The 14396-nt window shown below is 39.9% G+C and overlaps 1 protein-coding gene across 1 annotated transcript in view; it reads right to left on the bottom strand.

The window, feature by feature from the left end:
• LOC111866544 (tudor domain-containing protein 3) overlaps positions 1–11911 on the bottom strand; it is a 39340-nt gene extending 27429 nt beyond the window's left edge. Inside the window, exons 1-4 of the mRNA XM_023855590.2 lie at positions 11626–11911; positions 11348–11432; positions 8699–8764; positions 3326–3486 (exon numbers count right to left, since the gene is read on the bottom strand). Coding sequence (XP_023711358.1) covers positions 3326–3486; positions 8699–8764; positions 11348–11432; positions 11626–11687 — 374 coding nt within the window. The 5' untranslated portion in view covers positions 11688–11911. The remainder of the gene's footprint in view (positions 1–3325; positions 3487–8698; positions 8765–11347; positions 11433–11625) is intronic.
• Positions 11912–14396: the final 2485 nt, after the last annotated feature.

Here is a 14396-nt window from a genome sequence, read left to right as displayed (position 1 = left end):
TTCATAAGGAGTTCGTCCCTCCTGGTCAGACAGTCAAGAAAGAGTTCTATCACGATGTTCTAAGGCGTTTGAGGGAGGACATGAGGAGAAAACGTCCAGAGAAGTGGCGCACAAATGACTGGGTACTCCACCGTGACAATGCACAACCGCATACGGCTTACACTGTGCAGGAATTTTTGGCTAAAAACAAGATGGCAGTTGTTCCCCACCCACCATACTCGCCAGACTTAGCTCCATGCAACTTCTTTCTCTTCTCCAAGATGAAAATCAAGTTGAAGGGGTGAAGATTTGATACAGTTGAGGAAATTCAAGCAGAAACGCAGACAGTACTAAACACCCTAACAAAGAAAGACTTCCAGGATGCATTTGAAAAGTGGCAGAAACGCTGGGATCGGTGTATGCGCTCCCAAGGGGACTACTTTGAAGGTGATGGTGCAGAATAAGATCTAGGTAAGATGTAATAGTTTTTATTAATATATTTCGGGAACTTTTGTATTGCACCACGTATTTACATTAAAATATAGTATGTAGTATAGATGTATAAAATGCCTCTTTGAAAGCTCCTTGCTTCAAACGCAGATGATCAGCAGAAAAAGTAGGAGATGAGAGGAAACCGAAGGAAGTGTAAGGATCCAGCCTCAGTTTTCTCTTAACACACTGTCAGGAAAGTAATTATACAAGAATGAGAATGTGACAGTTGCTGTATATTGAGGCTACAGACTGACCCTCCCCACATTTCCTCAAACTGCTATGTTTCCATGCCCAACGTACCTCCCTATATAACCCTCGAGTTGCCTAGATATTCTGTTCAGAGAAAGTTGGTAGTGATAACTACATGACAGTGACAAAGAGCTTTTGGCTCCCTGATATGTCACAGGGAGGTAGAGGGGAATACAAGAGTAGCCAAGAAGGAGTAAGCCTCGAAAGGCACCATTCATAATATTGATGGGTCTTCCTTCCAGGTCCTTAGTACAGCAATCAGACTGGTCCTTTCAGCTCAATAACACCATATCAAATGCCAAATTTAAAGTGAGATGAGAGGGTGAATATGTATAATGAATTCAAAAGAATTTGAGGCCTATTTCAATGTACTGCTCCCATTTACAATTTACAGGCTCCAAACAAGTCAATACAGGAGAATTAACATAAACTTCAGCATAAAGCATCAGCCTAATGAGCTAAGGAAAATTAAGAACGAACCTCTGCTGGGAAAGTCAGTGACATAACTGAGACCCAAAACAATTATCTGTAGAACACAAGATAGGTGTGTTGCTACTTTATTGCTGAGACTAAATGTACACAAACACAGCAAATTCATTTCATCTATTGTTAATTATTATTTCATAAGTCAGTGAAAAAGTTCTGGGGAGAATAGCATATTTTCCTTTCAAACGACAACTTCCACACAGAAAATGATGCATTCAACAATTCTTCTACCGTTGCAAGTGTATTCATTGCCACAGTAACATATTTATCAGCTGTTGTGTAGCAATACTAAGGGGACACACAGACAGACACACAGACTAATGGGAGGAATTTGTGAAGTACACCAATGAGATGGGCTCAGGTGCCATGATATACATACCAAGTTTCACTAAGACTCGTACAGGCACTCAAAATTTTATGTGGGGGGGATATACAGTCAAGCAGACAGAGACACACACACAGACAGCATGGTGATTTCATAAGCATACTTTTACTTTTTCAAAATAAGGAAAGCAGGCTAAGAACATGATGGAATATATTCTCATTAATATGCAGTAAAAGTGTACTACTGTAAGCTTTCTTCTTCTTCTCCAGGACATGATCTGTAGTAGTTCATATGCAACACAGAAACATACGTATCACCTTTATGATTATTACTGCAATCTTTATTCTGCTCTACATCCAGGTATTATGGCATTATACTACAATTTTGAAGGGTTATGATAACACATCAAAAATATTTTGAGTAAATAATTAACTGCAATATCTTTTGTCTAAATTACATAACAGTATTAACTAGTCAATACAGGAGATGAGTTAGCTCAGTCAGTATAACAACTACGTTATGGGCTCAAAGAGAGAGCAGTCAGGGTTTCATTCCTGACAAAGGCAACAGATTTTTCTCTTCTCCATAATCACCAGACCACCTCTTGGGTCCACCTAGCCTTCTACAAAATGTGTACCAGGGACTGGTTCCTGGCAGGGAAAGTGGCAGGGGTTTCTTACTGACCACTCACCTCTGTTTAATGCTGAGGTGAAGAATGGTGGAGCTACACTTCCACTCTCCCATAAGTCTTCACAGCACAATGCTTAATTAATTAGAGCCCACAGGTAACTATACCTTTACATTACTAGCAGATATATAATACTACAACAAGATAATGGACACACAATTTTCTGCAACACCATTAAATCTGTAAATGAGATGAAGAGGCAAATTTTTCTTGTGCTTAATTAAGAACCATACCATGAAGATGTATGGAACTGGATGTACAGCTTCACACTCCAGCTGCTTTACATTTGAGGGACAGGGTTCTTGACACCCACTGGATTAGAGGCTGGATGGGCCCCAGAGCCAGTCTGATCATCGCAGGAGAAAACATCTCTGCCATTGCAGGGAATAGAACCCTTCTCATTCAGCCCATAGCCTAGTCATTATACTGACTGAGCTACCCTGGAATTTAACAAATACCCCAGAATGTCACCAGTTAAAAGGTACAGTTCACCCTGTGCTTAATTAGTCAACCACTATGCCATGAAGACATATAGGGAAGTGGAGGTATAGCTCCACCTTTCTTGACCTTGACACTAGATGGAGGTGAGTGGCCAGATTCACACACCTGTCACTCTGCCCCTAGGGAAAGAGCCCCCAGAACCCACTAAGTAGGAGGCAGTGTGGACCCCAGAGTAGGTCTGGATGCTGTGGAGAAGAGAAAAATGTTGCACTGCAGGGAATTGAGCCCAGACCATTCAGCCCTTAGCCCATTGCATAACAACTGAGCTATTCATCATTTAAATACTATATATACTGGAAATCTGGTGGCAGTATCTTAAATATCATATAACTGACTTGGAGATTTCTGTCTGCAGCTTACAGCCTATGTTTGTTTAAAAAACGTACAAAAATAAATTACTAAAATTCCTGCTTTACAAGCATTTCAACAAGAATTCAGTTCTAAAGTTCTGTCTGGGGACAAAATCAGTGTTCATATTTGCAATTAATTTGCAAATTAATTACACTTTATCCTTTAATTCATACTGTAACCTGCCATCATGGCAGTTTATCAGTAAAGCCCAGGGCTCACTAGAACACTGTACAGGAATCAACGGTCTCATGTACCTGAGTGCTGGTACGCTCTCCAGTTCCACAGCTTGACAACAAGTGTGTCCATCAGTCAGCGTCAACTTCAACATTCGTGGAGCTGCTCTCGACTCTTCATTAGCCTTTGGAGCTGACACATTGCGGATCTTTTGTATTTGGACAACTATTTTACCTGGAATCTGAAATTTTGTATATTACAAAACATGATATAGATTTATAAGATTTGAGATTTTAACAGAGGTGACTATGAAGAAAGCCATCTTCTGGGATATGGCGCCATGTAGACATTGTGTTAACCGATGTTTTGGAGGAACGTATCGCCTCCATCTTTAGGACAGAAGAAAAAGGAAAATCTGCGAGCGAGGAACCACCGTGTTGACAGACTAATGTAAAGTCAAATAAACCCAGCTGTATAAAAGCTGCTCTGGCCGACTACCTGCGGGTCCACCTCCACAGACCCTTCCCCCCTCTCTCTATTGATTTCCCATGTGGCCCTTCTCTTATACAGTTGGGTTTATTCAACTCGGCATTAGTCTGTCAGTATGCTGGTTCCTTGCTCGCGGATTTTTTCTACCCTGAAGATAGAGGCGAAACATTCCTCCGAAACATCGGTTAACATAATATCTACACGGCGCCACATCCCAGAGGACGGCTTTCTTCATGGTGTGGCTTGTTACTTCTGATTGATAAATACTTGATAATTTCAATAGATAGTGAGTAATAAATACGTGGTTTATCCAAAAGTTCCAGAAATTTGAGTTTTGCGCACGAATGGTTATGAGTACATCGAAATACCGCTAGGTGTCTCCTCATACACTCTTCTTGAATCAGTGTGGCAAGCGGTGTTGAGCTGAGTGGTTGGGTTTATTGTTGGTGAACATATTTCCATTGTTTTGTTTCCGTGAGTTTGCAGTTTGCGATGGCTGTCATAGGAGAGCAGCGTGTCTACATAAAGTTTTGTTTTAAACTTGGGAAAACTGCTGCAGAAATGCACCAAATGTTGAAGCAAGCTTTAGGTGACAACAGTTTAGGTCAGACACAAACTTACGACTGGTATACGCGTTTCAAAAATGGATGAACATCGACTGATGATGACGATCGTTCGGTACGGCCATCAACTGGCACCACACCAGAAAATGTCGCGGAAGTTAGGGATCTGAGTCTGCAAGATCGTTGACTGACCATCCAAGACCTCTGTAACACCTTGGGACTAAGTTATGGTACATGTCAACGAATTCTGTCAGAGGAACTGAACATGAGGAAGATTGCAGCAAAATTTGTGCCATGACTGCTGCAAAATGAACAGAAGCAGCATCGCTTGGAAGTCTGCAGGGAACTTCAGCAACAGCTTCAAGAGGATCCAAACTTTCTTTCGAAGGTTGTCACTGGCGACGAAAGTTGTGTTTATGGCTACGACCCTGAAAGCAAGCAGCAATCGTCGCAATGGAAGAGCCCTTCTTCACCTTGGCCAAAAAAGCTTGACAAGTCAAGAGCAACATTAAGTCCATGTTGATTTCATTTTTGATATTGACGGGATTGTTCATAAGCTGTTCATCCCTCCTGGTCAGACAGTCAAGAAAGAGTTCTACTGCGATGTTCTAAGGCATCTCAGGAAGGATATGAGAAAACGTCCAAAGAAATGGCGCACAAATGACTGGGTACCCCACCATGACAACGTACAACCGCATATGGCTTACATTATGCACAAATTTTTGGCTAAAATCAAGATGGCAGTTGTTCCCCATCCACCGTACTCACCAGACTTAGCTATATGCGACTTCTTTCTCTTCCCCGAGATGAAAATCAAGTTGAAGGGGCGAAGATTTGATACAGGTGAGGAAATTCAAGAGGAAACGCAGACGGCACTAAACACCATAACAAAGAAAGACTTCCAGGATGCATTTCAAAAGTGGCAGAAACACTGAGATCAGTGTATGCGCTCCCAAAGGGACTACTTTGAAGGTGATGGTGCAGAATGAGATCCAGGTAAGACATAATAATTTTTATTAACATATTTTGGGAACTTTTGGATAGTACCACATACTTAAAAATCATCATCTACAAAACTGACTTACATTCAAGTTTATAACACATCTGTCCTGCTTCTTTTAATCTTAAGAAACCCATTCTAGCAGCACATTCCATACAAAAGTGAACTGACTTCCTATCTGTGTTTGTGTCCAGGGCACCACTGAAACACCAGATCTGAACAGCACTCCTGCCCATTTCACACATGAGAAACACAGTATTATAGACCTTCAACCTTCTGGTGATTCAGTATTTCTTAGATTGTTGACTCATTGGACTGCAAAAAGAATGTGGTCAACTTAAGGTTATTCAGCCATGGTTTATCCAGTTTGCATGTTATCTGTGTGTTTGTGTGCATTTTTTCATTTGTATAAAATCACAGATTTTTACAGAAGTGGACATGTGTGAATTGGACGCCATCAGTGCTGAGGTTGGGGAGGGAACATAAGAGATAATCTAATGGCATAAGTGTAAATAGTGGAAGTGGTGCTGCCTGCAGAAAACCAATGAACCATAATTTCTTAAATCAATCTCAAACAGCCTTCCTTTCCATTAAAATAGCCAGAAACGTGAACAGCTAATGCATTTATGAAAACCAGTTCCATAAAATGTTTATTCCAGAAGTTACATATTTCTTGTAATAGAAAATGTAACAGAATGCAGTGCTACTATCAGACACTTCATCTTTATATTCCACTGTGCTGTCTTTACATCAATGTAATCTTACTGTCTCTACTGCCACAGCCGTAATAAAACCCACGGATCAAGATGTGACTGTGTCAGGGCTGGTATCGTCACAACTACTGTCAATAAAAACTCTGTGGTTTTAGTCCACAAGTGAACTATACCGACCAAGAGACCGCCACATGTCAGTGAAGTTAGTGTCAACTTTAGCGGATAGAGGGTGTTGCGTGGTCTGCATAACAAATCCCCACGGCTGTTAATTTCAGTTTTCTAGACCGAAGGCACTATTTCCTTGAAATAGCTCCTCAATTATCCTCACAAGGCTGAGTGGACCCCATTCCAGACCCACTACTTAGAAAATCTGGTAGCTCCGGGAATCGAACCCGGACCTCTGGATCTGTAGCCAGGAACTCTGACCACTAGACCACAGAGGCAGTCTTTCACAACTACTGTCTATTAATTACTTTATTTTTATTTATTTAATGACATTGAGCAGCTCAGAGTATATACTGTAGTATGACAGATGATTTGTGTATGCTTCATAAAGATGAGACCGCCTCTGTGGTCTAGTGGTCAGTGTTCCTGCCTACAGGTCCAGAGGTCCAGGTTCAAATCGCGGTGCTACTAGAGTTTCTGAGAAGTAGTGGGTCTGGAACGGGGTCCACTAAGCCTCATGAGGATAACTGAGGAGCTATTTCAAGGGAATAGAGGCTCTGGTTTAGAAAACCGAGATTAAAGGCTGTGGGGATCCAGTGCACTGAGTGACACACTCTATCCGCAAAAGTTGGCACTAACTTCGCCGACAAGAAGCAGTCACTCGGTTGGTATAGTTCGCTTGCGGACTACAGGCCACAGAGTTTGTTTGTGTGTTCATAAATGTGAGGAAGGAAATGACCATGGTCCAATGTGAAATACTATTTGGCCATTTACCCATAGGGACTGAGAAAAACCACAAAAAGCCTCAGCCATGATAGCCAATCTCCAAGTTGAGATCTGAACCTTGGAGCTCTCAGTTACAAAGCAGGAGTGCTAACCAAGAGGCCATGATGTTTCATACAAGCCTTGTCAAGAAAGCTGATAACATTACAGCATTCTGGAAAAGGTGACAGTACTACAGATTCTCTAATCATCCTGTCTCTGGCATAATCTTCAGTGAAATCAGTAATTCTGCTTCACCATGGCGAAAACTTCTTCCAAATCTAGATGATTATGACGATTTTCAGGGGTTTTCCAACAAGTCTGAAATTACTGATTTGGAAAATGTTTTGAAATGGTATGAAAACGTTGATGAGGGGAACCTGAATAGCTGTCAAGTGAGGTGTGTGAACCTGGCTTCCAGTATGTGCCTCATGCAAACATTATTATAACAGCATCACAGGACAAAGGCATGCAGAAGAGAATGTGATTGTGCTAGTCACAGCAAAATCATATTCAAGTATGCTGACACTTTGCTAGATGTATAAACAAATAAACATTATCAATTATGTGCCACAATGAAAGCCTCTTATGGTGAAGTAATTTGTGATATGCTGCAAGGACACAAAACAGAATATTTTGGAATATCTATGGTTTACAATCATTCACAAATTTCATCTCCCCTTCGTTAGCAAACATAAAAACTGGAGCTGACTGTACATCCAAATGTTTCTAAAAGGTTAGCACAGTATGTAAAATAGCTTAAGAACCTCTTACTGACTCCCGTCTCAACAATTTTGTTACATTATGTCATGGCAGTTCTCAGCTAGTGTAACACTGACTTGTCAGAAAATGGTGTGCTGTCACTTTTTCAAATAACTAGCACTCGGAGTAGCTAAATAGTTCTTCAATCCAGTCAACAGCAGTGACTTCATTTTTCTTTTGTGTGAGCATGTGAACAGACTTAGTGCTGCTTCTCCATCCTCCCTTTCATCTGGCCTAGTTCCCATGAGACTATTCCAGTATAACTAAGTATCTCATATTCATGTTCTATATAGTCAATATCAAAGTACTGTTCTACATTCTGCCAATACTTTTACAGCCTTACAAATTACAGCCTTACAAATGCTGCACATGCCTCAAGAGTGTGTGATATTAACTTCAGCAGTAAATTCAGAAGAGCAAAACATATGGCCTGTAGATCCCTTGCCAGACAAAGACCATGAAATAAATGACTATAAAACAGCCCTTGCTAGGTAACAGCTCCACCAACAGACACAACCGCAACAATTCCACTGCAACAGAGGAGCGGTGTTTTCATGCGGTCCACACCGAGGTGTTATACACCGGCCAAGCGGAGTGGAGTGGAGTCGGTTAGTGAGTTAGATGACTACTGGCATTCAGTTGTTGGGAGCATTTGCTGTGGGAAGTTGGTAGCTGAGACCAAGGAAAGTTTAGGAACCCAGAGGAAGGCGAATGTCCACTGTTGGAAGCCACTACCAAGCAATGGCTAGTACAGAGTGTAACAGACTGAGAATACTAGTCTGTGTGTGATGGTGGGTTGTAAAGTGTAGTCACAAGGTGCATATTAAAGAGTTCAATAAATCCAATTACCAATCCAAATCCCATTTATAGTCCCTCCATATACATGACAATATACACATACCATACCAGTTACATTCTATATCTATTTACTAACCAGATTATACGTTTATCCAACATGGTAAATAAAGCTTAAAGTAAGTCACATTTACAAATACTTACACTGTCCAGCTTTCCTTTATTAATGTCCTCAGGAAATGCTGCTGCCCCAATTTCACGAAGATCAAACTGAAACATGTCCCGGTGAACGAACCATTATGTACTAAATATTACACACAGTAATGGTATATTAGTTTTACAGTACTGCAACACAATTGGGTTAGGGTTTTATGGTTTCTTTAATGATACTGTCAGTGGCTAAGCACATACAGCATCCAATGGTAGGATGATCAGCGAATAATGAAATATGATGTGGAAGAAAATGGTGATGACCTAATTTAAGGTACTATCCCAACATTTGCAGAAGAGACTGAGAAAAGCCACTTGTGTCACTCAGGATAGGCAGTATCTCCACTGAGATCCAAACCATGGACCTCATAAATACAGGTCAGAAATGTTACCACAGGAGGCACCCTGCAGACCATGTACATGTATGAATTCAGCATGCGTCTGCATGACATCGCTGTGCCAAATTAAAAAAAAATGGGAGAAATTTCATGTTTCACAACAGCAAATACATGGACCTTCTCATTCTTTCCGAGTTCTCTTCCATCCTCCATCCCACCATTATCCGTTCTGGCACTATTTTCCAACAAACTCGCCATGGTTTACAGATGTTCTGACATAAATTCTTCATATAAAACCTTATTCCATCAAGATTCAATCCATTTCTTCAACACATTATAATGTAACACATAAATTCACAACGACATTCTTTGCACTTTATTAAGCTTACTTGCTGCTAATTTACAAGTGGTCCCTCAGCAAAAATAGACTGTATCATATAAAATAAGCAAAATTCATATTCCAATAGCATTATTATGCATAATACAAAATCACAAAAGAATATGTAAAATTGTTTATAGTATATGTGGAAAAGCTCATTTATGGTCATATGTAAATAAGGTTTATTAATCAGTCAATATGCCTAAAATTGAAATGTCCCATTATGCAAAAATTTCTCATACTGAATTAATAATAATTCATCATTCATCAGTAATCTGTCAGATGACAGGTCCACAGTCTCTTCCAAAACAGTTCCTCCACTTAATGCGATCTAGAGCTTTCTCCTGCAGATGAGAATATCCTCTTCTGTCCCCAAGGTCATCCAGCAACTTCTTACGTCTTCTTCCTCATCTTCTGGTTCGCACACATGGTGTCTTTGTTTTTGGAAAGAGACTATCCAGGAAAAGTGATAATGTGGTAGTTTTTCCATTTGCTTTCCACATCGCAGTACAACAGCCGTTCAAACCACTCTGGTCACGCCTGTTGCTATACGAACTTGAACCATCTCAAGCATCATTTGCTCTGTGCTTCAAGTCGCTGCTGATGACGCTGCTTCCGGCATATAAATAATAATAAAATCTGAATGGTTTAAAGACTAAGTCATGGTCAGTGAGACATGACAGACATAACCTCAACAAAGGACATTATTTTTTACTTTGTAAAGAATGCCTAAAAATGAGAGCCAAAGCATAGAATTCACCATGAATTCATCAGTAGCTGCTACGAATGTCACCAATCAAAACACATCGAAACCATAGCTACATGAAACAGACATGTGGGAAAAGTGCAATACAAAAAGGAGACCACCAATCACAGTGTTCGCCCATCATCTGTATCAAACCCTTAGAAAATGTAACAGTTCTTCACACCCACTGCTGCAAGAATCTCAAATCCTACAACAATAAACGTTTTGATTTAAAACACCTTGCGAGTGAAGCATACTTAAAGGCTAGTCTATAACCGGGATACAGACATACTGTTAAACTAGGATTTTTTATTGCTACTGGGGTGGGACTAAGTCCCTTGTACTGCAGCCACTTCTGGCCTATTCTACCAGCCTCAGATGATAGGTGAGGGTGATTGTGGAGCAGTTGGTGGAATGAAGATTGGCAGGGGAAACTGAAGTACTCAGAGAAAACCTACCCCAGTGCCACAAATCCCACTTGACCAGACCCGGGATTGAACCCGGGCTGCCACGGTGGGAACCCAGCAACTAACCGCTTGAGCTATGGCGCAGCCTTAAACTAGGTTACTACAGCATTACTATACCTCATGCGTTTCATTACCCCATGCTCATGAGAAGTGTTCAGGTTGTGTAAAACTCATAACAGATCATACCAGCTGTTCTCATGGCAATAACTATTTGGATTACTCTATGATTCTTCAATTGTACTTCCCAAAAGAACACTTGAAGTCTGTTTAAGATATGTGACATATTTCTGTTCAATATTAGAGCTTTATTTTTTAGAAAAATAACCATGTGATCACCAATAGTATCAATGTCTCACATTCATAGTGCTTTCAACAAAGGGCTACTTTTGGAGATTTAGAAACACATTTACCACCCAACATAATACCATTTACATAGGTTTAACAAAACAAAGCAAAAAAAATCTCTTGTTCCTTACAACACACAAGACTTTCACTGCTGGCAAACTGTAACCAACTGAAAGATTTTATGATACCGAATTATATTAATATAAATTTCGAATATGCAGCCAAAAGCACCTTCTTCTCCGCAGTCCTAAAATGCACGAAGAGACGGACAGAAGGGAAGGCTGGTAAACTATGGAAACTGGCTGCAGCCACTGAATATAACCCATATTACTTTCTTTTCTCTCACATTGCTGGGAAGTATTAACTTACATCAAGGGCTTTGCGAGCAAGAGTTTTGGCATCTGTAACATTTTCATTTTCACTGAGCTGCTGAAGCCCTTCGGCAGACAAGAACCTGCGAAGAATAGAAAATTAAAATTCTAATAACACTTTAGAGTTCATATGAAATTTTAGTTCAAAGCACACAATGATTAACAGCAGTACTGACCACGTAAATAGTCCGCCAATAATAATATAATACGAAAGAAAATTAATATACTGCTTACATGCATTAATCAAATAACCACACACTAAAATACTGAACATACCACCCCAGCTCTTTTAACTTGTCGGCGACTTCCATATTGCTTGCTGAAGAATCTTCTGCCATCAAGTATGCAACAAATCACCGAGTTATTTCTATTCTTCCCATCCCTCCGGGCATCGTTTCGTTTCTATGAAAGCGCGCAAACAATATCTGAGCACAAGAATTGTTCAGAACTACATTTAATACATCACGCTAAATTACTATACTTATTAAACAATTTCTTACAGTATGATAGTTCAAATTCTGTCACATAGATGGCAACTGAATTTACTAATTTCAAACACCATTTGCAGCAGAGGTTAGTGTACATATAACGATGATCTCAATGACGAAGATTCAACTTCCGTATATACAGAAGTCACCTTCAATCACTAGATGGCAGAGAAAGTACTCCGTGGTTTCTATTTTGAATTGTATATATTAAACTACTTGCCGGTCTAAATCTATAACCCAAAAGGGAAAGTTGTCCTTGGTCTTAACCGATAAAGCACCACGTCATGGAGACGTATGGGGGAATGGAGGTATGGCTCCACCATTCTCGATTTCGGCAGTAGTTGGAGGCGGACGGTGGTGAGTAGTCAAATTCACGACTGTTCACGGCATAGTCACTCGCCCCCCCCCCCAATTAAAGCGCCAGTAGTGCTCATTGGCATAGGAGGCTAGGTGAGCCCAGAGCTTGTCTGGACTATCTGGAATGGTCTGGAAGCTGTGGAGAAAAGAAAAATCACTTTCCCCTGCAGGAAATCGTACCCATGTTTCCCAGCCTGTAGCCCATTGCTATACCGAGGAAGCAATCCCGGCACAGAATGTATTTATTGGATGTTTATATTCATTCCTATAGTGAATAATTTAAGCTCTGTTGAATAATATTAAATTTTGCATACCATTATGCAAAGAAATGTGAAAAATGTAAAATAACAGCTACAGCATCTATTTTGTCACTTTTGAGCCCAAGGTGTTTCTGGATCAAATGAGTTCTTGTTGCTGGCTGCATGGGTACAGATTGTAGCCCGGTAGTACCACTGGCCATTGACTTCTTGTCAAACAGCAACAGCAGACAATATAACAGCTTAAAATTATAGACGGACACTGAGCGGGTGTATTGGTTGGGAATATGATTTTCTTTTTCATTCAGTTTTATAAACTCAAGAGCCTCAAGAGTGCCCCACAGTTTACAGATTTGTAAATATTAAATTTTCTGCATTACAACACAAACAGTTTGATTTCAGTTATTTGACTGGTGATTATATAATGCTCCATACCATCACAAATGTGACTACTGAAATTATGCATCTCCTGTACTCAAATTCACTTTCTGAAAACTTCTTGGTGGTAGGAAACCAACCGTTACATTTCTGTAATGGATACTTATTTTATATTTGCTCAAATTCAAATAGTTTGGGGTAATGTAATTTATATTTTTAGAGGGTTACTGCAAATTGTTATATGCACAAATGTTTAGGGTATTCAAATATGAAGGAAATATGAAAGGATAACTGTGCATATTTTATTATAAGAGGTGAGAAGGTAATACGGGAGCCCTAGAGTAAATGTGCCAGTTCTCCTCAATCCAGCCTTGCATTTGGCCAATCACTTAATAGAAACAAAATGAAAGTATTGTGTGCCATGTATTTTCCCAAATATCCTGGTGTCTATACTCAGCTGTTTCAGAAGAGAGAACAACGATTAGAGTTTCAGTAAAGTGTTTTGCCATGGCATCCAGAAGTAATAAAAATGAGAAATTTAAATTAAATACTGCAAATCTATGATTCGCATATGCAACAGACTGGAAATTTGACCATTATAATCGCATCGTTGTTGAAAAGAATGTTTGGTTGACGTAGATAATACCAGATTTTACTCAGTTAGTGTCTAGCCTCATGACTGAAGATGTGGGGTGTCTGACTATTTCACTTCCCTGATGATGTCCAGACAAAAAAGAAAAATGTTATGCCTTGCAGCAGTGCCCGAATACACGTAGGACCAACATGCAAAATCTGAACACACTGTGGGATGTCGTTATGTGAAGGGACAAGCCCCTGTTGAACTGTTCTATAATATTTATTATAGTTGCACAGTATAGACAGACAAACTTGAGTTTGAATACTTGAAGAATAATAGTAATAATGAATTCTATAAGACCTTGAACGTTATATTGAAATGCAACACTGAACCAGTACTGTAGAGCTGAAAAACTTCCACTAGTGTATCTTCTTATATAAACTAGAGTCAGACCTACAGACAACATATCACTGCCCACATTGTTGTAGGCTTTGTCTAGCAACAGCTGTTTACTTGCTTTGCCTAGCAATGGCTGTTTACTTGCCATTGCTAAGCAATGACACTTGTGTTGTCACTGTAATGTTTGCTTGAATGTGGGCAGTTCCCACAATGCAATAAATCTATATAAATAAATAAATAAACTCACTTTCTGATAGTAATGTCAAATGCTCAACATCATTGCACATAATTTTAAGACATTTGCAACCAACTTCCACCTTCACAATCTGCTGCCTTAAAATCCATCTTCATACCATCTCCCACTGCCTTTTTGGTCTTTCAAGTCATTTTCCACACCAAAATCTGGCAGGCACTCCTAGTCTCCCCATATCAGCTATGTTTAGCCAGACACCACCATCTAGACTTCACTAATCTAACAACACTAGATGACTTGCATAGCCTAAATATCAAAGCTCATTGTTATATGATACCTTAATTGCCCATTTTCTCCATCCTTCTCAGGCACAAATATTTTCAGATATCTTGCATATT

The sequence above is a fragment of the Cryptotermes secundus genome, unplaced genomic scaffold (genome assembly GCF_002891405.2).
Source record: "Cryptotermes secundus unplaced genomic scaffold, Csec_1.0 scaffold571, whole genome shotgun sequence".
NCBI lineage: Eukaryota > Metazoa > Arthropoda > Insecta > Blattodea > Kalotermitidae > Cryptotermes > Cryptotermes secundus.
This window is presented reverse-complemented; position numbering and strand designations above follow the sequence as displayed.